The sequence below is a fragment of the Halichoerus grypus genome, chromosome 1 (assembly GCF_964656455.1).
Source record: "Halichoerus grypus chromosome 1, mHalGry1.hap1.1, whole genome shotgun sequence".
NCBI lineage: Eukaryota > Metazoa > Chordata > Mammalia > Carnivora > Phocidae > Halichoerus > Halichoerus grypus.
In genome coordinates, this window is record NC_135712.1 from 119,246,135 (window position 1) to 119,269,130 (window position 22,996).

Below are 22,996 nucleotides of genomic sequence, written 5' to 3' on the forward strand. Positions count from 1 at the left end.
GTTGTGGAGTTTGTTCTGCCAGTCTTCGGGTCACTCTCTGGTTTATTTACATGGATGTGAGTGATGTCTAGTTGTAAATGTGGGCCGGGGTGAGCTCGGGGTCCTCCTAATCTGCCATCTTCCTAAGCTCCCAGCACACAGTTCTGAAACTGTTACTTTAAAGTAATTTTCTCAGCTGGAAGTGGATATTCTCCAATGCACCTCACTGATACCACCTTTATCCTTGAGCCTAGACATCATATTTTGTCTTTTCTTAAATGAACAAGTTGAAAAATGTAGCAAGAAAACTCGTGCAGGCATGCTGGCCATACACATAGGTTGCCCATCTCTGAAAAGCCTTGTCAAGAGTTTCCTGGCAGTGAGTAGGCTGTCCCACTGCCCCTCTGTCAAACACAGCCTAAGTCAGAGGCACCTTATGTCGGAAAGAAGCATGCTTCAAGTTGTGTTTTGGTCAAAACCTATTAGAACTAGGCTTTTATGATAACCTTCTGGCTATTGTTGAGAGATAGATTGCACCAGAGGGCCTTTTTAATCAAAGTGCTCTCCTACCAAGTGACAGACTTGACATATTTTTATAAAGTGAAAAGTTACTTTATCATTTATTAACAGAAGGAAAGTACACAATGTCGTTTTTCACTTTTTTAAACATGTCCGAGAAGACTTTTGGCTGTCCGTATCAGCATTGCAGATAAGTGGCTACATTTTTCAGAAAGTAGCCTTCTCTTTGGGATCACTTCTCACTTCCTGCAGCCTTACTCCATGCTTAGTGAAGTGTGATGACCATGTTGATGGGCTCTGGAATGCAGAATTCTACACAGGGAGAACTGTTATATTTAGGTTGTGGCCAGCTCATTACCAGTATCATGAGCCATGACATAGGCATCACTTTACTTTGAGGTCATGGAACTCTCTTGGTGGATTTTGAACAGGGGGAGTAGCACAAATTTGATTGACAAAATCTGAGCGCATTTGTACATACTCACTGATTCTCCATCAGGTGGGATCCTGGCTGAGACACTATGTTTCAGGAGTTTGAATCACAGGAAGAGTTTCAGAGTGAAAGTTGTAGGGGAAGAAACGGAGAGAGGAAAGCAGGGTAGGGATCCTTCCAGATCTGTAGCCCATATCCATACCCATGTGATGGTTCATTTCTGCTAGAGAAGGCGCTGCTGGGAGATGTTTCTGGAAGCTTAGATTCTCTAGTCTTCCCAATGATCCTGTTCCTAAATACCTGCTCCTGTCGACTATCTAAAGGTGACTTTCTCATCTGCAGCTAAGAAGCTTTACTGATACACTTCCCCGTTCTCTCTCTTCTCTCATCTTAATCATCACTTTAAGGAACTTTGGCCTTCCTGATAATGGCAATTCACCCTATGATAGATACTCATAGCTCCAGAGAGGCTTCCTTTGCAGAGCTCCTAATAAGTGCAATTGCAGACTTATTTGTGAAGTTATTTAATAATTACTTGTGTCCTCCACTAGACTACATTCAGTGAGGGTGGGAAGCTGGTGCTGCTGGTGTCCTCAGTGCCTAGCACAGCATTTGGCACACAGGAAGCACTGAGTAAGGAGTTTTGGAACATCTTTGGACGATGAATAGACAAATAAATGAGGACTCCAAGTTTCTCCATGTCTCCAGGACTGTCATAGATTCCAGGACATAGAAGTCAACAGAGACCATGGGGATGGCTTTCTTGTATTACTGCTCTGGGAGAGGAGACCCATTTGTCCATGTCTCTGAGTGTGTATTTCTAAATAGTTTGCTCTCCTGCTGGTTTTTAGACTCTCTCTGGCTTATATTTTTTTAACACTGATTTTATTTTTGGAACTGTAGCTGTCTAACCAGGACTTCTCAGTTCCTATCTGGTGTGTGCTTTGGGACTGGTTGTAGCCCAAGGTGCTAAAAAGGAAAACTGCCTTCATCACTGGGCTCTGGCACCTGTGTACTCTGCCTTTTCAGAGGCAACATTTCACTCTTAAGGCTGGTTATTCCCTAGCAGTGTGGGCAGACACTTGGTTCAGCAGTACTAGCACGGTATTCAGAATACCACATCTATGAAGGAATCTGGGCTCTGCCACTCAACCTGTAGGGTGACCTTGACGAGACCTAATCTCTCCGAACTCAGTTCCTTCATTTATAAAATGGGGATGAGGATGCTTGCCACATGGGATTGCTGGAAGGATTGCATTAGAATATACCGTGGAAGTGCCTGGTCCAAAATAATTGCTTAGTAAGTCTTTGTACCTCTCTCCACTCTTTCCCTTCCCCCCTTTTCTGCAAATGCCTCCACTGAGAAGATAAAGAGGAGGTCACCCATGGGGAACGTTGTCCAGGCTAGATCTCAGAACCATTGAATGAATTAAGGAGTAAGTGCCTGAGGAAGGACTGAACGAATGAGGGTGTGATAATAGCCATTATCTATTGCTAGGGGATGTTGGAAAAGTAGTGGTCATAGCTGCGATAGTAATTATTTAGTGAATGCCTAAAGGGCTGGACATTGTAGCAGATACTTCACAGAAATGACCTGACTTAATTATTGCAAGCGTCTTTTAAGAGAGGTACCATTATTACCATTTTATAAACAAGGAAAGGAAAGCTCAGGGAGATTGCCACAGCAATGGTGCCATGACTAGTAAGTGGTTTTACGAAGGTATCATGAAAATAGAAGGCCATAGATATGTATACGTGTGCATAGGGGTATTTGCAGCTACGTGTATGTGCGTGTGTACATATGTGTGTGGTGTTTATATAAGTCCCAAGAAAACAGTAGGCACTCATGACATGATTATGCAATTATTAAATGACTGTAAATGTTTCTGGTGATTAGAAGGGTAAAGACTGATAAAGTGAAGGGTGGAATGGGCGTAATGGTTTGACATTGTGGCCTTGAGGAAGGGAAGTCAAGGTCAATTCATAGAGAGCTTCTCCAAGGTCAATTCATAGAGAGCTTCTGGGGCTACCTTCCTGTTGTGTAGGGAAAAGAGAACTGGCTGAGGGCTCTGAGTGCGGTCAGAGGGTAGTGCTCATGGGTCCTGGGAGCCAAGGCTGTGAGGCTTGTGTGCACAGAGCATCCCGGTGTGACCTCCATAGGCACATATGGAAGTCTCTGCAGAGAAGTCGTATCTAGGATGAAATTAATTGTTGGTTCAGGATGGTTTCCCAGTGAGGCACTAACAAATGGAAGAACTCTGGGCCTCAGCTTCAGGCCCTTATCTCAGCTGAAGATACCTTATGAAGTAAAGGGTTCCATAGTCAAACTGGTTTGAGAAATATATGTAGTACAGGGCACCTGGGTGGTGCAGTCAGTTGAGCGTCTGATTCTTGGTTTCGGCTCCGGTCATGATCTCAGCGTCGTGATATCGAACCCTGTGTTGGGCTCTGTGCTCAGTGTGGAGTCTGCTTGAGATTCTCTCTCTCCCTCTGCCCCTGCCCCTCCCGCTCATGCTCACGTGTTCTCTCTCTCTGTAAAATAAATAAATCTTTAAAAAAAAAAAAAATATATATATATGTAGTACCAGTATTGCTATCAGTGTATAAATAGTATGTATGTGTGTGTGTATATATATATAATTCTTAATAGTATGTAATAATTATAACTTTGAAATTTAGTTATGCATAATACATAATTATACAGTATATAATTATAATTACAAAATATACGCTATATTACTATATGCCATATTGATTACATATTTATATATAATATATTAGGGCTTGTTAAGAACTCTCTTGAAAAAAAAAATTAGAAAATCTGGCAAAATTGGCAGCCATTCTTGCATTGACACAGTTGGCTGGAGAAGAGAGGTGGTTTCTGCTCTGGAGGTGGCATGCATTTTTCTCTTCACTGGAGGCCCCATCTAGGTAGTCATGCTTATACTACCTGCCTTACCTCTGCAGGCATTTGAATTTGGCCTAGAACACCACATCTCATGACCTGTTCCCTTCACCCTCCACGCGGGGCACTTCCCAGTACATCAGGACCCGCTCTGGGGGTGCAGAGGATGGTAGGATCATACTCCACTGGGAAAATCAAGGATGGCATCACTGACAAATAACACCAGAGCTTGGGAGTGGGAAGTCCTATGAGGGGTAAGATTTCCATGGTCTGAGATACGGGAGGAGGGATGGCATTCCAGGGAGTGGGAGCCACAGGAACAACAGCATGGAGGTGGGAACACTCACCGTGTGTTTGGGAACACCAAGACATGGGACTCATGTTGGGCAACTGGGAGATACGAGGATGAAAACATAGGTTGAGCCAGGTCATTGAGGACCTTGGACTTGAGGTTTAATTCAGTTCAGTTTACTTAATTCTCTCTGAGCCCTTTCCATCCCGGGCTCTGCACTAGAGTTTGAATACAGGTATGATTGAGATGAAACCTCTGCCTGAGACTTTTATCCATAGTTTGGTAGTTTAGAAGCTGGTTTTTGTTGGTGTGTATAAGTTTTTGCATTGGACCCTCTATCAGGTTAACCCAGTATGAAGCCCTGTACTCAGGCCTGATAAACCAGGACTCTTTAAGTTTAGAGAATGGAGTTTATTTACCTGCGAGGATGAGGAGCCCCTAGAGCTCCAGGGCCTTGTGTACAAAGGGTAGGTTCCTAGAAGTCTCTGTGGCCTGTCAGCCTGGGAGGCCACCTCCCAGGGAGCTTCAGCAGTGTGGTCTCCTGGCAGGCACAGTGTCTGAGGATGGAAGCCAGCAGCAGACACTGTGGTGCTGAGGGATGAGGAGATGCTTTTGAAAGAGAGGAGAGGGAGTAGCACAGACAGAAGGTGGAGAATCTATCAGACGCAAGAACAGGGGCCAGATTGCTTGGGGCAAAAGGGAGGGAGGAGGTCGGGGCTGTGGTAGTGAGCTGCTGCACTGGGCTCCAGGGAAGCCCAAGGATGGGGTGGGAGGGGAAGGACTGGGGCGGGGTGGGGTGTGTGTGTGTGTGTGTGTGACCAAAGTGAAGATGGAAGGACAAACGGACCTAGGCTCCTTGCTGGCTCTCTGAGATGTAATACAAAGATAAGGTTCGACGTGATAAACATGCTGTCTTAACATCCGGCGGAAGAACTCCTCTTAGGATGTGAGTGATCTGTATTTGGGAGAATATGTATATGGTGAACTGCTTGGGGCAGAAGGAAGGGCATGGATTTTGGCAGGACACCAGGGAATGAGGATAAGGTGACAAAGCTGCTCTTCAAAGAGAAAAAGAAAGGAGGCTGTCTCTTACTTCTGAGAAGTGTGAGGAGGGAGGAGAGCAGGGGAGGACAGAGACGGGTGGGGCAGGCAGATGGCACATGGCTGGCAGAGGGTAGCCAGAGGGGGTTGAACAGACGACAGTGCCTTTTGTGGTACACGCTGGTTGCCGTGTCATGTGCAACGTGGCGCCTCTTATGACCCCAGCACTTATAAGAAAAGTGTTCTTGAGCTTTTCCCCCTTCTCTCTGACCAAAGGGAAGGCTTCACCCCTGGGTCTGGTCAGTATGAAACAGGAGGGAAAGACAGTTGTAACTGTAACTCACAGGACCTAGGGAAGTGCTCTGGATCTCGACCAGCTCTGGGTGGGGAGGGGAGCCCATCCTCGGTGGGCTGCAGGGTGGCACCTGGGTGTGAGGAAAGGTCAGCATGGAGGGGCAGGAAAGAACGGGCTAGGAGAGAGCCAGAGCTGTGCTCAGTCCCACCTGCCCTCTGGCAATGCCCATAGATCCTCTGATTCTCACCTTCATGTTACTACTGAGAACTGCCTGCTTCAAGAATTAAGACCAGACATGTAAGGCTCCAGCACTTTGTAGGCCCTCAGGAAGTACATGAGACTTGTCTTAGTACTGGTCTCCAGTAACAAGGCTGCCGAGTTGTGTTCTGGGTATATAACAGGGTGCCCCGATGAAGGCCTCATGGGGGCCCAGCTCGCCATGTCACCATTTCTCGGGTCCCACACCCTTCTCTTCCACACACAAGGATTTAGGACGGAACTCCAGAGAATGTTGACCCAGCTAAGCAGTTCTCAGCGCCTGACCTCATCAAATAGTCTGAAGGATAAAAACTCTCAGAGGTCATCTTTACTGTGAAATTCTAAAATCATATTTATTCACCAATTCACAGGAAGTGTCGTAACGACCACCAGCATGAATCAGTTTGTAGGCATTTACAAGTCAAGGCTGAAAATAAATATCTGTCTGTGTCGAATAGGCATTTAACAAATTACTTGGAAACTGCAAGAATCTTAATTGTTAGAAATTTAAAGTTTGTGACTCAAACATGGGTAAAATCACAGTTATGGGAAGAAGCCCAACAGATTCCTGTGGTGGTTCTTATTTTCTTCCTATAGCTTTATATACATGGAGATTCTCAGCGCCCTTCACTCTGCATCAGCCTGGAGTGGACAGGACAGCTCAAATAGGCAGGGGCTCCATGAGGGGTGGGGCTGAGAGGTGTGGGGAGGGGGCATTTTCTCTGATCATCTTTGATTGCGCAACCTCATTCATTGAGCAAGATGACAACGTGCTCTCCTGAAATTAAATTATATAAATGCATACAGTCCTCCTAACAAGATAGTCCAAAGTTTGCATTGTTTCACATCATACACAATAGTATATTTAGCAAATAACACATTTTCTAGACTAAAAGGATTTATTTGTTTGAGGCAGCTGGAAGAACTCAGAAGTCTGACATGCGTCAGGCACACACTGGCCTACCCCTTGAGGTGGCATCTCCAGATATGGACGATGGGAAGGACTGAGAGAAGAAATCACTAAACCTCTTAGACTGGCTGAGCCGAGAATCGTTACATTTAGTTCTCAAATTGTGCCCGAAGTTGGCAGAACTCCACAGCATTGCACCAAGTGTTTAGGAAATGTCAGATGCAATAGGAGGGGAGCCCCCAGCCCTATTCCCTGTAGAAATAGCTTGTTAGGTGTTATGCAGATAAAGTCTAAGTGATACAGACCCACTATGTGCAGAGAATCCTGTCTAAGTGATACAAACCCACTATGTGTAGCATCCTAAGTGATACCCACTATGTACAGCATCCTGGCAAGAGCCAGGCCCAGTGCCTGCAGCTGGCTGGACATTGCTCTGAATCTGTCAGTTCAGGAAGGCCTCTCCTTAGCTGGGTTGTGATGATCTAGGAGGGGGATGTGGCTGACCTGCTTCCCTATGGCTCATTTAATTTGATGTATAGCGAGTACTGAGTGTTTACCATGTAGTGACAAGCTGGACCTTCCATTTCCCAGTGCTTACCAAACTCCTACTATGTGCCAGGCACTGTTCCCAGTGCTTTGAGAGCTAAAAGTAAGTGAGGACAATAAGAAAAAGTGTAACATCCAAACCTGCACTTCTAAGGAATTGAAAATGTGTTGGGATCATTGACATCTTTTTATCTGACTTATTTCTGTATTTTATGTCTATATATATATATAGATGTCTATATAGATGTATATGACACACATAAATCGCTGTCCTTAGCCTATTTGTCCCTCATAACTTATCTTTAACACATAAACTAATTTTCCAAACGAGTGCCCCACCAAGTCATTCTGAATCTTACCTCCCTGACATTTATAATGCCCATGCCAATAACATAACACACCTGACTCTTAATACCTACAGATTTCTTTGAAAACAACCAACTTCTACATGCAGTTTCTTTTCTTATTCACCAGCTGGTTTTCTTCAATTTCCTTCCAAGCTGTCCAGCTCAGGGCACCAACAACTTTTTTGGAAGCCACCAAGGTCAGGCTGGAAGCAATCAGGTGGATTGATCCATCATGACTAGTTCAGTTAAGAATGAAATCACCTTCAAACAGGGCTGAGTTTGGAGGCATGGATTTGACTGCCCCTGGGTCACAGGGCCAGGCTTCCCCATAGTTTGCTGAAATTTGAATAGAGCTTTCAGTTGAGAGCAATGCTCTGGCTTCCTGGGTGAGCGCGTCCCTGTTCTGTCACTCTTCCCCAGCCTCGCCTGTTCCCTCTCTAACTCTGAGTCTGCTTTCCCCTCAATCTCTCTTTCTTTGCCTTTTGAATGATCAGCCCTGGGTATCAAGTCTAACTTCCTAATCTCCGAAAAGCATTTGCCTTATTTCCACCATTTGAAGTGTACAAGTGAAGATGTACGTGGCCTCTTCTGAATCCTACACATTGGCGGCTCCTTTGCAGCGGAGGGAGGAGCTGGGGGTGTGTTCCACATTGCCCAGGATGGACAGACTTTTGTCTGCAGGGGTGTGCACATCATGTTCCTCTCTGTGACCCACAGGCCCAAGTGGAGCCCTTTGTCACAGAGGCCCTAACGAACCCTTCCTAAGGACAGCTGCTTCCTGGCCTTTCCCCTCCCTTTTTCACAGGGCTGGACTCTAGCTGGGACCTGTGGTGGGTTATCTGCTCCCGCACATGGACACACCCTGTGGGCTCCTTTCTCCGATAGCTCTTTCTGCTGGGGAAAGAACCCTTACCATGAGTGAGTGTGTGTGTCCCATTTCTGTTCTGAAATGCTCAGAAAAGGGTCTGGGCAGCAGAGATGCATTTTCATTTCAAGATAAAAGCGAACAAATGTTAAAGCCGGCACATTTCTTTCGCCTGGGATTAATATACACCGTCTGCGTTTTGGCCCTTCTCACGTCTGTTGTCCTCTTTTCCTATGTCTGTTGGGGGTTGAGCTTCACCTTGACAGATCTCTGCAGCGAATCTGGTAAAAGGGGCTGCAGAGCATCACAGGACTAGGGTCATTAACTAGGACCCCCTCTCAGGACATTGCCCAGGACCTAGAGGATGGAGCAGGTGGGCTTATCAAGGCCCCTCCAACTGCTCCGTGCTTAGGGGCACCTTTTACTGTTATAGATAGGAAGGGGCCGCTATCCAACAACCCCATTCCTGTTCTTCTGCCCCTCTATGTACTTCCACTCCTCCTTGCTCTGATTTTATGAAGGATCCCGACCTATATATTAAGAGAAATGATGGTGGAGTCTTTTTTTTTTTTTTTTTTCTGAAGCATCTTAATTTTTCACATCCTGTCCGTTTGCTGAGGTCAGGTGATCTCTGGTATTCTGTTTAATTCACCACTTACCAAGCCCGTGCTGTGGGCCAGGTGCTGTACTAGTCACCCACGGCGCTGGGGTAGGTGAGTGACTCTTGCCTTGACGAGGGAGCCTGTGACAGCAGAGGCAGCAGGAGCTGAGGGGCCATCAGCCTCACACAGCCATGTTTTCTGGGGCCTGCTCAGGGTCCCCAGTGGGTGCTTGAGCACTGTGGTTCCATTTCATTCAACAGCCAGTTCTCATGGAATGGGTCCCGGACTCTGGAGATGTATCACCTCCATGGTCCAGAGGTAGCAGCTCCTCTCCACTGCTCAGAATGGGAGGGACTAGCTGATGTTGGGACACAGTTCTCCCGTTTCTGACAAATGCGAATGGCTGGTGTGGCCTGCACAGTGACACACCTTGGGTGTCTCCTCTGTGCCCAGTCTTCCCAGTAAATGCCCCTCCTACTCCCTCTCTCTGCCTCGTGTCCTGGCTATATTGGAGCTGCCGAGACTTCTGACTGGACACAGATCTAAGCTTGCCAATGGGAACAGAGCCCATCCTGCTCCCAGAACTGTCTGAGGCTCTCCACCTGTCCTATCATGCCATTCCTTGTCCTTTTGTCCCATGGGGGGCTTTGTAATAAGTGACTTAACTTCAGGGAAACAAAATTGTCTTAAGGTCTTGGGAAAGAGATGTCACATCAGAGAATTCACAGAGAGAGGCCTGGCTATAAAGAAAGTTATTCTGGACTGCAGTGACACGAACATGAAGAAACTTTCCTTCCCCCTCGTGGGTCTGCTCTCTCCCATGCTTCTCACAAACAACTGGTAAACTCTCTTGGTTCTTTTTAGCATAATCTAATGTGTTGGAGATGGTGGTTCTTGATATGGTCACTGTGTTCTCAGGGGATTGGTTGGGCATTTAATCAGAAGACCTTTTCATAAACTGGGCTGGAGAAATGGAGGTATCCTTTAGGGCATTTGGGGGAGAACTCAGCAAGGCCGGGGCAGATAAGACCAGGAATATGCCTCTAATCAAGAGGGAACTGGATTCTTAGGAACTGAACAGCAGGCATGAGCTCTCCAAGGCCATGTATCTGTGTTCCCTTCCAGCCCTTAGATGGCCCCACTCCACTGTCTGTCCCTGATGCCTCCACAGCATACATGCTGTGTGGGGACCAGTTCTCCTGCTGATGTAGGGACACTGCTACAGTTTAATCATTTCCCCTAAAATATGGCCCTTCAGGAGGCTGCTCATCAATGGGAATCTGGAAGGCAGCCTCCCTAGGGATGGGTAGCCTCACTATAGCCTCCCCTGGACTGTGTCTGTCTCTAGGATGAAAGGGGCCAGACCAGCAGGAGGTGGCTCCTGCCCCAGGGGAGGAATGAAGTTGGGACTAGGCCCAAAGTTCCTTGAAATCACTGCTTCAGGGAGTATGGACTAGAGAGAGTCTGGAGGGCCCTGGACGGTTCATGGGGAGCTCTGCTTTGACCCCCTCTCTTCTACACTAGTAATGGACTTTCTTATCCTATTAATCCTCTCCTCCCAGGGCCAGTGAAAGTCACTCTCATTCTCTACATCAGTGGTTTCCAAACCTTAGAGTGCATCAGGATTAGAGAGCCTTAAAACATACACTGCTGGGCCCCACCCCTGGTTTCTGATGCAGTAGCTCTTGGGTGGATCCCAAGAATTTGCATTTCTCACTCATCCCCAGGTGATGCTCTGGTCCAGGCATGCACCTTAAGAACCTCTGCTCTCCAGTGTCCTGTGGCCCTTTAGCAGGTCCTACAAAGTCAGAGCCCTTCTTCCCTCCTCAGCTCTGACTTTAGGCCTCAGGGGTGCACCCTCACATCAGGCTTTTCATGTCTTTGGAACTTGGCACATGGAGGCCCCTGTACCTGGCTTACTTTCCAGGTCTGCCTGCCTGCTCTTCATACTGAAGAACTTCCTTTGGCCTAGTTTCACTGAATCTCAGCCTTCATCCATGTGATACTCACCTTGTAGGCAGGGTGACTGGCTTTCATCCATAAGTGACCTGGGTCGGGCTGGGGCAGAATTAGAAACATCTAGGGAAGCATTGCCTGCTTCCCCAGGGCTCTCCTCTTTTGACCTTGGCAATGTGTTCGAGGGCTCCCAGAATCACACCTGCCATCTGACTTAGGGTGGAGAATTGCCAAAGCAAGTTACCCACCTCCCTCAACTCTAAACTTCTGCCTGCACCTGTCCCAACTGCTCTCAGACAGCCTCCAACACTGTAAAGGAAGCATGCCAACAGCTCATGAGCCCGGGAGACCCGCCTGGGCAGGGCCACACCTCAGTCATCCACCTTTCCCCCGTTTCTGGCACAGGGCCTGGCACACCATGGGCACTCAGCAAGGATTTGCTGAATTACATTGAACGTAGCTGCAAACACAGAATCCCATCTGTTCACTAATGGCATCCAGGGAATGTTTGATTGCTTTCTGGGGTGCTGGTGGAGGTACTTCTTGTGTCTCTTTGTGTTGTCTTGGGGTAGAGTCAAGTTTGACTTCTAATCTATAGCCCTTGTAAAGCCAACTCTCCTTTGTAGTTGGCACCATAAAGAAAACTAGAACAAGATCTATAAAGTAGGTACAGAATAAATAAATATATAAAATAAAATAAAGGCAGGGAAATGAAGGTGCTGGAGTAGACTTCAGGACTTTCACTGTTCATTTCCTTTGCCTACAGCTGGGCAGCGGAAAGTGATTACATAAAAATTGTGCCAAGGGCTTTGGCTTGTCAGCCTTGATAAAAGTCTGATGCAGATAGAGGATCCTGTACCATCCGTAGCCCTCCAGAGTATTTTGCAGGGGCTTGGAGGATCCCCCAAAGGCCTGAGAATGATCTTACCTGAAAATCATCTACTTTTCACTTGTAAATTCTTTCAAAGAATTAAACTCACTCCCTCACTTTTTTTGTAAAACTGATTTGGTTAATTTCAATGAGAGGATGGTTAAGAAAAAGTGCTCTTTTCCTCTTGCTAATATTGAATCATAGAGCCATGAAGACTGCTAATTTTGAAATGTGCTGAGTAGGGCTTTCTACTGATTATGTTGCTATTGATTCAAACAGTCAGAAGTCTTTAGGATCATTTTTAGAGCAATGGCATGAACGGGGCTGAAATGGAAATCAGTCAGATAATGAACGCCCCCGCTTAGAAATCATTATGGGCTGAGTTGTGCTGGGAAGGCTCTGGGTCTGGGAGTTGGCCCTGAGCTCAAGCCGGTTGGCGCTCAGTGGTCACAGTTCCTGTACCCAGGGCTTGGCATTCTGCATGACTGCTTGCCTGTGTTCAAGTCAATTTGACCAGAAACAGGTGTTTTTTGTTGTCATTTTCTTGCTGGGACATGGACATTTAAAAGAGCCTAACTAAGGACTATGAAGTTGTTCATTTTGGAGGCAAAGACCCCTGGGTAGTTGAAGGAAGGGTCTAAGATAGCAATCTACTTTCCCTTGGTAAATGGGAGGGCTGCTTTCCTTGAACGTATGGTAGAGGTGTTTATACTATGACCTACAGGCCAAATCTGGCAGGCTGCTGGGTTTTGTACGGCCCATGGGCTCAGAAGAGTTTTTTAATTTTTTAAATGGTCAAAAAGTAAAAATCAAAAGTAATAAAATTTCATGACATATGAAAATAATATGAATTCAATTTGCTTTTTTAGTGTTCATAAATAATTTTTTTTGGAACATAGCCGTATCCATTCATTTATGTATTGTCTGTGGTTTGTTTCATGCTACAGTGGCAAATTTGAATACTTGCAATAGAGACCATATGGCCTGCAAAGCCCCAAATATTTACTGTCTGGCTCTTTATAGATAAAGTTTGCTGACATCTGCTGTATGTACAGGCCTGGAGGACATTGCTTCCCACCAGGAGCCCTCTCCCTAGAGGGTCTGCGTCCACAAGGTACAGCTCTTGCTACCTGCAGAGATGTGGGGTCTAAACCCTGCTTGATAGGATGATTGAGAACATTCAAGAAAGTGGTAATGAAATAAGATCCCATTCAAATTACACTTTTGTTATCTACATAAATTTGGGCCTTGGTCAGATTTAAAGCATTTGATTAACCTACTAGAATATACTTTTGGTATTCTTTAAGACGGGTGACCAACTAGTTGATTGCTTTACTCCATTGGGCAGCTTATTCTATACTGGCCTTTTCCATTTCAACCTTGTCTTCCTCTTCCTCCCTGTCACCCAAATCACTTGAGAGGTTTCAGCCTATCTATTTTCCAGCTCCAGAGAGCAGAATCTGGTCATCTTCTTGGCAAGATAAGCAATGGTCTGGCCTTTGGCCAACCTGGTCAGCTGTTCCTCTGGGGTATGAGCCTGCATCTGCTGCTTCTGATGTCTGGATGAGAGGCCACACAGTGTCTGGGCCATCTGGGAGTTCTGGTTCCCAGATACCAGCATATGGAACCTGGAAAATGCTGGGCTGATTAATGACCTTTTTCACTCATCATTAGAATATCTGGTGGAGGGCAACTTACATTACTCGCCACTCACCTGAATAGTCCCTGAAGCTTCTACTTTTATATAACCACTCCTCCTTGTTGAGTCAGGTGTTGGGAACATGATAAATGCCCATTGACCCAGCAGTATTATTATGCCTCGTTTTTGGAGCTGACATGCAGTCTGACTTCGCACAACAGGAGTTGATGGAGAGGGTCCTGACTTGTTTCCATTATTTCTCTACATCAATCTAGTCACAAATGATTCAACCCTGTGTCCTTAGCCAAGTGCCACTTTTATCTGATCCCCCAATACCCTCCCCAAATTATGCTCCAAATAGGCCATGAGTAAGTGATGCAGCCATTGGAGATAGCCACAGGGCATGAGGAACCCCTTCCCACCCCAACCAAACCAAAAGGACTCTGCAAGGTGCTCTCATGAAAACCAGACCTATAATTTTAAATGGAAATTCAGTTGAAAAAGAACTGGTTGTGATGAGCACTGGGTGTCATATGTAAGTGATGAATCACTGAATTCTCCTGAAACTAATATTACACTATATGTTAATTTACTAGAATTTAAAAACTTGAAACATTAAAAAATAAATTTCTTACGAATAACAACAAAAAAAATGGGTTTTGAACCATAAATTTGGTTTTACTGCCATAATTTTGGGAGAATTCTGTTAGCTCCTAAGTGCCCAACTGGAGAATCTTTTTTTATTTAACAAAGGGAGTGGTGGGACTAAGCAGTGTTAGAGATTTTCTCCTTGTAGATGTGCAGACACAGCCTGATAGAAAAAGGGCATTTTGGTTGGGAGAATTCACAGAAGTGACTATTTCCATTCAATGAATATAAAATCCCGAACTTCTGCCTGCATTTTTCCCTAAGAAGGGAAAAATTAGGGCACTGATTGAGTTTGATTGTGTGCCTCTTCCTCCTGTGACTTCTCTCCCTTCTCTGGGTCTGTTTCATATAATTTCTATGCCTGTTGGGTCCCCCTCTGCAACGATTATATCCTCGGAGGGGAGGCGCTCCTCTTCCTCAGCTTTAGCATTTTGTAGGGCTGCTGGTTGAGTGCTTAGCACATAGTAGGTCCTCAGAAATGCCCGTGAGCTGTATAAATATGAATATAAGTAGAAGTGGGGTGGGTGGGCACTGGACCAAGAGTAGAAGGTGGGGAGTCTGGTCTTGTCTCTAGCTCTAAATGACGCTGAGCAAGGTGCTGAAGCTCTGAACCTCAGTTTACTCAAAATATGCCTGACAATAGATGTCCCAACTCCCTGACCGAATTATGGTGAGGCTCAAAGGAGGGAAACAGATATGCAAAAACCACTATCAGTGGTGGAAAAAGCTGCATCAGGTAGTTTGCTTGAATCAGAAGGTTGCAGGGGCTGCTCATGGATGGAGGTCAAACTAGAGGACATTGATGATGGACCCCCTTAAGCTCTGTTTTGGTGACATGGTGAGTAGAATGAATAGATTCTCAACTTTCTTTTGAACCTGAATGCCACTGTGACTAGGGGCCAGCTCTGTGCCTCTGCCAGTATGGGCTGGGCTGGGGGAGGGCGGGAGGACAGGGACAGATTGTACAGACAGAGGACAAAGCCAGAGACATTCAAAACAAGGACGGTCTCAGAGCCTTGGGGAAGTCCTAGAATGGCCCTGTTTTTGCCTGCTATTCTCTTGGTCACAAAAGAGCACAGACAAGTTACCATAGCAACAGTTCTCACGAGGTGTGCATGTTAGGATGGAGTTGGAAAAGATTTTCTTATTAAAACAAAAAGAAATTAGGTTTTCAGATATATTTGCCCTCCACCCAAAGCATTGCTCCTTTTATGAGAATAAAGAAGCAGCTGATCCTATCACAGATATGCTCCTAATTCCTAGCATTCGAATCTCCAAACTTTCATTTTAGATTCGGCACAGTTCATGATAGTCCTAACACATCTGAGAGGGATGCATTTTCTCAAGAGGTAAAGCAGTGTGAAACCGGTGATGAGGGACCCTAAGACTAGATGCTGAAAGCCTTGTCAACCTCCGGCTGCCCTCTGGCTGGGGAGACCCCACCACCCCCATCCCCCAGATCTGTGCCCGCCGTGATGCGCAGCTGCTCATCCTATCCGCCCTTCCTTCTGGTCCCTGGCTGCAGGCTTGTCACGCTGTTGCCTGGGGCGGTGCCTCTGTGGAGTGCTTCCTGGTTCCTGTGCTGTGTGGTGGCAGCCAAGGCAGGCTGACAGAGAGCTTTGGCTGGGGACCAGACTCTGCTGTGGCCGAGGACCTCTTGGTTTTGGACTTTTTATCTAAGCTTGTGTGGCGTCAGAAAGGACAAAGGGATAGGCTCTCCAAACTGGGGAGAGTGTATGAGTGCGTGTGCGTGCGTGTGTGTGAACCTTTCCCCATACATTAATTCTGCCTCAACAAGGACTTTCCTTTAAGAATGGAGATCTCTTGTGTGTGAAGTCTGACCACCTTGCCCATGTGAAGCCACCTGAAGAGTCAGGGCAGGAGAACCTGCTGGTCTGTGTGGAAGAGGAGACGCGGGCAGGTGCACGCACAGTGAGCTGGAACCCAAGGGCCCTGGGCACAGGGAGTCCGGGGGAGGTGAGTGACATAAAGGCTGACTTTCTCCCCTGCACAGGCAGAACTCTGCAGACAGGATGCTGGGTGAGCCCAAGGCAGACGTGGGGGGCTATAGGACAAAGTCCCCCTGGAAGTCCCCACTAATGACGACCCTGGGAGTCTTGGACCCTCCCCAGGGCTGGGACACAGGGAGTGCCCAAGGCATAAAGGGTGGCTTCCAGGAGGCTGGAGAAGGCCTGCCCAGACCTGTCATAGGAATCAGAGGCGACATGTGATAGACTCGGGCGTACATCGGGTGGGGCTTACAAAAGGGACGCGTGAGTGGGCGCAGGCAGCGGGGCGCTAGTAGGGCAGGGCCGAGTCATCCCACTCCAGCTGGGTGTGCCTGGCTCCGCTCTGCCCGTGTCTGCCCTTGCCCATCCCTTCCTCCTCCTCTTCCTCTTCGCTGTCCTCTGACTCACTGCTGCTGGAGCTCACGTCTTCCTCTACTTCTTCCTCCTCCTCAGTCTCCTCTTCCCCACGCCCTGGTTCTTCATGTTTCTGGATGTCAGGGAGAGAAGGGACATGCTCATCAGGGGCTGAGCAAAAACCACTCTGGAACTTACATGTTTCTTCCTCCACTAAGGGAACATTTTGGGCCCCTTGAACGCCTTTCCCTTCCCGCTAAACCCATGGCCCTGGGGACAGGCCTCCTGGACAGGCGGTCCTCTGGTGAAAGGCAAATCCGAGGGCTAAGGACCAAGAAGAAATAGTGAATTCCCAGACCTGGACTCAAGGTACATTGTGGGTTTTAAACATAAGACATCGGAGCCAGTCCCTTTCTTCTTTGGAAACCTTTCAGGCCAGGGTTTACTTTCTGGCATTTCTGGAGCCTGTCTGTATGGAGCTTTCCACGTCTTCAGTGTTAGCTCGAATGCTATTCTCTCACTGAGAAGCATACAGCCCGGTCCCAGGTGACATCATAGTCTCTGGGAGCAGAAGGTCTTCTAAGCCAAGACTCAGGTGTGCTGCTTCTCAGAAATATTCCTTCGGGAAGGAAAGTTCATGGTCCTCATTTTCTATGCCTCCCCTCACTGGCTGAGGCTTGTGTCTTCAAACTCAACCCCACTCTTTTCCAGTTCCATTCCTGCCCCATCCCCCGCCAGCTTTTTGGTGATTCTAGCAAAATCTTAGTTCTGGATTTATGTCTTGAGTTGATGAAACAGCCATAAAAGATGTATGCCCTTGCATGGTTGCATCCCCTCCCTGGAGCGGCTGCTTTTCTACCTTGCCTGCCACCCCTCCCTTCCATCCTAACCCATTCTTCAAGGCCTCCCTTAGGCTGACCTCCTCTAGGAAATCGTTCTTGAACACTCCGGCCTCGAGCGCTCTTCCTACTCCTGCTTCACTGACCATTGGCATCAGCACGTTAGCCCTCGGTAAGAACACTTGTGCCCAGTACTCAGACTGCTCCAGGCATGGGGGCTTGTTTCCCACAGCTGAGGCTCAGCTCTCTGAGGCTGGAAATGCTGGTGTCCCCACAGTGGTGCGCTTAGCACCATACCTACACCCTATGGTAGGAGAAGCTGAGCTACCTTGGCACGCTGGCTAGGATATCAGGGGGACCATGCTGGGAGAATCTTCATTCCTCAATGACTCCTGATTTTCCTCTGCTTTTCTACTCCTGCTTCTACCACTACCGAGGAAACCATGAGCAGCCCAAAGGGCACTTGTAGAACTTTGATATTCATATGTCTAGAGCTGGGGCCTTAGACCCTCATGGGTGGATGCTGGAGGTTGCTGGCTAACTGAAATGAGATGACTTTAGGATCCAGCAACCTTGACTTGAATATTGGAGAAGTTTGAGCACTTTGACTTTCTTCTCGGAGTTGGTTCCCACCTTGAGAAGTAAGGATGAGAACCTCTATTTCACAGGGGGTTGGGAAGATAAAATGGGGTGGTGTATAAAGAGCACCCTGTGCAGTGTCTGACATGATGGGGGCTCAGTGAATGGCAGGTATTGCTGTTGTGCTTTTGTTTTAACCTGTTCTGAGCCTTTAACGGTGTAAATTAGATGGCTTTGCTCCATGCTGCCTGCAGAGCTCACTTAATCAATCAAAAAATTCAATACTGAGTCTTTGTTAGCTCTCATTAAATACTATGGGGGAGGCCAGGGATAGACACCACATGGCTGCTTGCCTTAAGAAATGTCTGGTTCTGTTTGTAGGGTGAGAGCAATTCGCATTTTTAATCAGTGAATGCAGCTGGTGGGAAAGTATGGTCCATGCAGGTTGAGTGGGCTGAAGGTGCTCAGAGAAGGCAAGGGTCAGTGGGGCTGGGCTTCTAGCACAGGGAAGATGGAGCTGGGGGAGGGGAAGCATACTGCCCCAAGATCCCAGCCCCTGCATGAGGATCACCTCCATGGGGTTGACTGTGATAGTGAGCGCAGAGTCGTCCCAATCCATCTCAACCTCCTTGGCAGCCTCCGTCTCCTGGGTGAAGTGCTGGTGGGCTATCCGGACCCGGTACACGCCCATGGCCACGACAAATACCAGCATGCACACGGAGATGATGATGACCACTGTGGCGATGCTTGGGACCACTGGAACAAGGAAGGAATCCACATGACGTGGCGAACAGAAGGACTAGCTCAGTCTTGGGATGGAGTGTGAATGAAACATCCATGTGTAGGTTACAATCTGCCCTACCACTTCTCAGCTGTAGAACTCTGGGCCAGCACCTCACCCTGTCTGGGCTTCATTTTCTTCATCTCTATAATGGGTACTTGTGAGGAATAAATCAAATGGTGAATGTATGTTCTCTTCTATCTTTTGCTTTCCCCTCTAATTCTGGGGCAGCTTCCACTGAGAGCCAGGCACTAGAATTTCATAGGGACAGACACGGCATCCACCAGACAGTAATAAAAATGGCAAGACTAGAATTGAAGTAAGGGTGGGAGACTGCAATATGGTGTGCACGTGTGTGTGTGTGTGAGAGCGAGAGGGCACATTTGAAGGGGAAGCGAAAGCTTCGCATAAGATGTGGCTCTGAGTTAGGCCTCAAAGGACTTGGAAGATTTTACCCTAGCACTCTGTACTAACCTCTGTTATGATATATCGTAACTTTTTTCCCTACCTAGCCCCTGACTGAGGCTGTGAGTACCTCAGAGGCAGGGCCCACAGCTTTCCCATTCCTGGGTCCCTCCTCCAGTTCTGGGTACCTGTGGCTGCCGTACCATACCTGTTAGTGGATGGTCTTGAATCACAGTGACCGCCTGATAGTCTAAGGTCCTTCCTCCCAGGCCACCTACCTGAACTGCGCTGGATGCTACCCTGGGACTCAGGGTGGTGGACAGACTGCAGGAAGGGAGGCTGCACAATAAGGTGGTTGACATGCTCCTTGTCTGAGACTCTGGCCTCATGGAGGACGCTGACCTAGGAAGAGCAGGGAGAGGTGCTGCTGACCAGGGTGGCAGGTGGACCCAAATGAATGAGGAACGAGTGGGTAACTCTGAAATTCCCTAATGATGGAAGGACCCACTCACCTCCAGGTTGAACTCATTGCTGGTATAACGTCCATTGAGTTCTGAGCACTTGATTCTGAACCGCCGGGTCTCGAGGGAACCTGGATGCCAGTTGCGGTAGCGGATGTGATGCAGCACCTGCTCATAGCGACTCATGGAGCCCACACCTGTCATAAGAAGGTAGAAGATGGGGGATACAGGATGTGGCTTCTGGGACTTGTGTTTCTCCTGAATTTGTCCAGGGTAAGAGCTTGAGATGTTTAGGGGAAGACAATGCATGGATACAGGAATTCTAAGGAGCCAATTGAACTGACCCAAAGGATTTCCAGATACATCAGACTCTGAACAGAATGGCCTCAGCCTCTCAAATGCTATAATATTTGCTGGGGTCAAATATTATAAGAGAAAGCATCCACCTACTTTCTGCAGAAGAGGTCCTCAAGATGCTGAAGTAGCTCACTGACAGAGGGGCTAGAAGTCCACGCTCTGAGGTCAAAGGTCCCTACCTGACCCCACAGGTGACAGAGCACCATCACACTCATGACTCCAGCCTGAGAGTGATGAGAGCACGGTTAAGGGGCTGAGTGTGGTCTTACCATAGATAGAGTAGCCTGCTGTGGAATTGGTGGCATCCAGGTGTCGCTGATGGAGCTCGCTGTGGTTGAGCTCCAAGCATTCCTGTCTTGGGTCCAGGTCCCCTCCAATCACCAAAATGTCACAGAAATCTAAGTTGTGAAGCATTTCTTCTAAGACTGCTGATTTGGGGGCTGAGGGAAGACAGACATGGAAAACACAGGCATGAGGACAACTCAGCAGGTTTGCATGTCTTCTTCCTCCTCTGTGACTGCATGCCAGGGTCAGGCTGGGTCAGGAGAAGAGGCTGTGCCATCCCAACCACCACCTCCATGGCTCAGACGAATGCCCAGGCATGCCCTGAGGTTGGGTGGCATGGATTTGTGTGAAGAGCATGAATAGTCAAAAGATGTGAATTTGAATACCAGCTACTAAGACACTTACAGTGTTAGAGAAACTATCTACCTCTCAATTTCCTCATCTGTAAAGAGGGCGAGGGTCTTGAGAGGAATGAAGACAGTGTCTGGCACCTAGTAGGCGCTCAATAAGCGATAGTTCTCATTTGGGGCCAGATATAAGTGCCCTTCTACCATGTTGTCCTAGTTTTCCCCATGTGATCATGGTGTGTATATCTGTCACCCCGGCAGACCCTGAGTTTTTCCAGGGCAGTAGCACTGTTTTTTGTTTTTTATTATGACCAACTCCTCAGTGTCTAACCCAGGGGCTCATATGGAGCATATTATATTATTATATTTATAATTATTATGAACAATTATATTATGGAGCATAATAATATAATGATTATGTAAACTGGTTAGTTGGCAATCTTTTGGTCAGTCTAGCAATCCTGGCCTGATTTTGTGACCCCAAATTTTCCAGAGGGACGTCTGAGTATTCGAATGCTGGACACGTTGGCAGTCCTAACTTAAAAGTATTGGGACTTCTGGGGAAGATGGCAGAGTAGGAGGACCCTAGTTTACCTCATCCCACTGATATACCTAGATAATACCACATCGGTGTAAATCGGAAAACAACCTGAAGACTGGCAGAACCAACTCCACAACTAAATGTAGGGAAGAGGCCACACGAAAGAGGGTAGGAAGGGCAGAGACATAGTCCGGAGCTAAATGGGTCTGCAGGAAGGAGGAATGCCACAGACAGAGAAAGGGGAAACACACAGGCGACCAAACACCCCAGGCACAGGGAAGACGAATACCTATAATATTTGGCTTTGAAAACCAGCCGGGCATAATTTCATGATTTGTTACAAGCAGAAGTGCTTAACACCTGGAACATTAAAAATCCATGGGCTTGGCTCTGGGAGAGGCAGGAGGTGAGAGGAAACTCAGTCCTTGCCCTTATATAGACAGCACAACAAACAGCCTGTGGAGATACAACATAGAAGCAGCAGTTTGAAAAATGCCTGGGGTATATGGGCGAGCATGTGCTGAAAGTTCCAGGAACAAAGGGGCATGTGGCACCATTTCCCTCCCCTGCTCCTCAGCCGAGACACATAGACACCCGAGGGAACCAGCACAGTGCCAACATGTGCTATCTAACTTGCTAACAGTGAAATGATCCCCAGGTTCTCCTGCAGACATGCCCCCTCCAGCCCGGCCTGCACTCCGTGTTCCCTCCTACAGCACACCTGGACACACCTTCCTAAAACCAAGTGCCCTGCACCAGGTTCTCCTCCTGATCAGCCCCCTCCAATGTGACCTTGGCCAGAGCCCAGCCAAAGTGGTGCCACAAACCTGGCACTGTGCAAGCTGCCCTGAAAGGGACCAGCACCAATCCAAAGTGATTCCTGCCCTGGGGAGAGGGGAAGATAACCATGCATACCAAACTGGCCCCAGCAGTAGGCTGGGGGCAGACATCTGGTCTGACTACAGGTCCCACCCACCAATAAAATCTTAAGGAACAACACAGGGAAAGTACCCTGCAGTTCGATGTTACTGCATTTCTGGCAAATGCCTGATCTGACTCAGCTCAAGCTCAAGGCAGACTGGCTACCACCACAGAGACCAAATCCTGCTCACAATAGGCCAAGAAAGCCATTGCAGACCACTGGACTGAAGGCAAAAGCAGCTCATCCACAGCAGTAGGTCATAAAAAACACACACATGGGAGATACTCCTGAAGTACTGATCCTGGTGAATGGGGACACTGCAGGGCACTACAGGACATCTTCATTAGGCTACTACTTTCAAGAGCAAGAGACCTTGCTGACTTTCCCAACACACAGAAACACAGAGGGTTAGACAAAATGAGGGGAGAGAGGAATATGTCCCAAATGAAAGAACAGAACAAAATCACAGCAAGAGACCTAAACAAAAATGAAGAATAATATCCCTGATAAAGAATTTAAAATAATGGTCATAAAGATACTCCATGGACTGGTGAAAAGAGTGGAGGACCTCAGTGAGACCTTCAACAGACAAAAAACAACCAACCAATTAGAAATAAAGAACTCAATAAATGAAATTAAAAATACACTAGAGGGAATACATGGACTAGAGGAAGCAGAACAGATCAGCGACCTGGAGGGCAGAGTAATGGAAAGCAATCAACCTGAACAGAGGGGGAGAAAAAAAAACGGAGAGAGACTTAGGGAACTCAGTGTCACCATCAAACATAATATTTGCATTATAGAGAGCCAGAAAGAGGAGAAAAAGGGGGCAGAAAATTTACTTGAAGAAATTACAACTGAAAATTCCCTAAATCTGGGGAAGGAAACAAATCCAGATCCAGGAGGCACAGAGGGACCCCAACAAAACCCAAGGAGGTCCACACCAAGACACATAATAATAAAATGGCAAAGAATAGTGATAGAGAATTTCATTTATTAAGATTTTATTT

The 22,996-nt window shown here is 47.3% G+C and overlaps 1 protein-coding gene across 1 annotated transcript in view; it reads right to left on the reverse strand.

The window, feature by feature from the left end:
• Positions 1 to 6,049: 6,049 nt before the first annotated feature.
• Positions 6,050 to 22,996, reverse strand: part of CLSTN2 (calsyntenin 2) — a 610,129-nt gene continuing 593,182 nt past the window's right edge. Inside the window, exons 13-17 of the mRNA XM_078071189.1 lie at positions 20,161 to 20,331; positions 19,586 to 19,731; positions 19,352 to 19,475; positions 18,459 to 18,643; positions 6,050 to 16,602 (exon numbers count right to left, since the gene is read on the reverse strand). Coding sequence (XP_077927315.1) covers positions 16,405 to 16,602; positions 18,459 to 18,643; positions 19,352 to 19,475; positions 19,586 to 19,731; positions 20,161 to 20,331 — 824 coding nt within the window. The 3' untranslated portion in view covers positions 6,050 to 16,404. The remainder of the gene's footprint in view (positions 16,603 to 18,458; positions 18,644 to 19,351; positions 19,476 to 19,585; positions 19,732 to 20,160; positions 20,332 to 22,996) is intronic.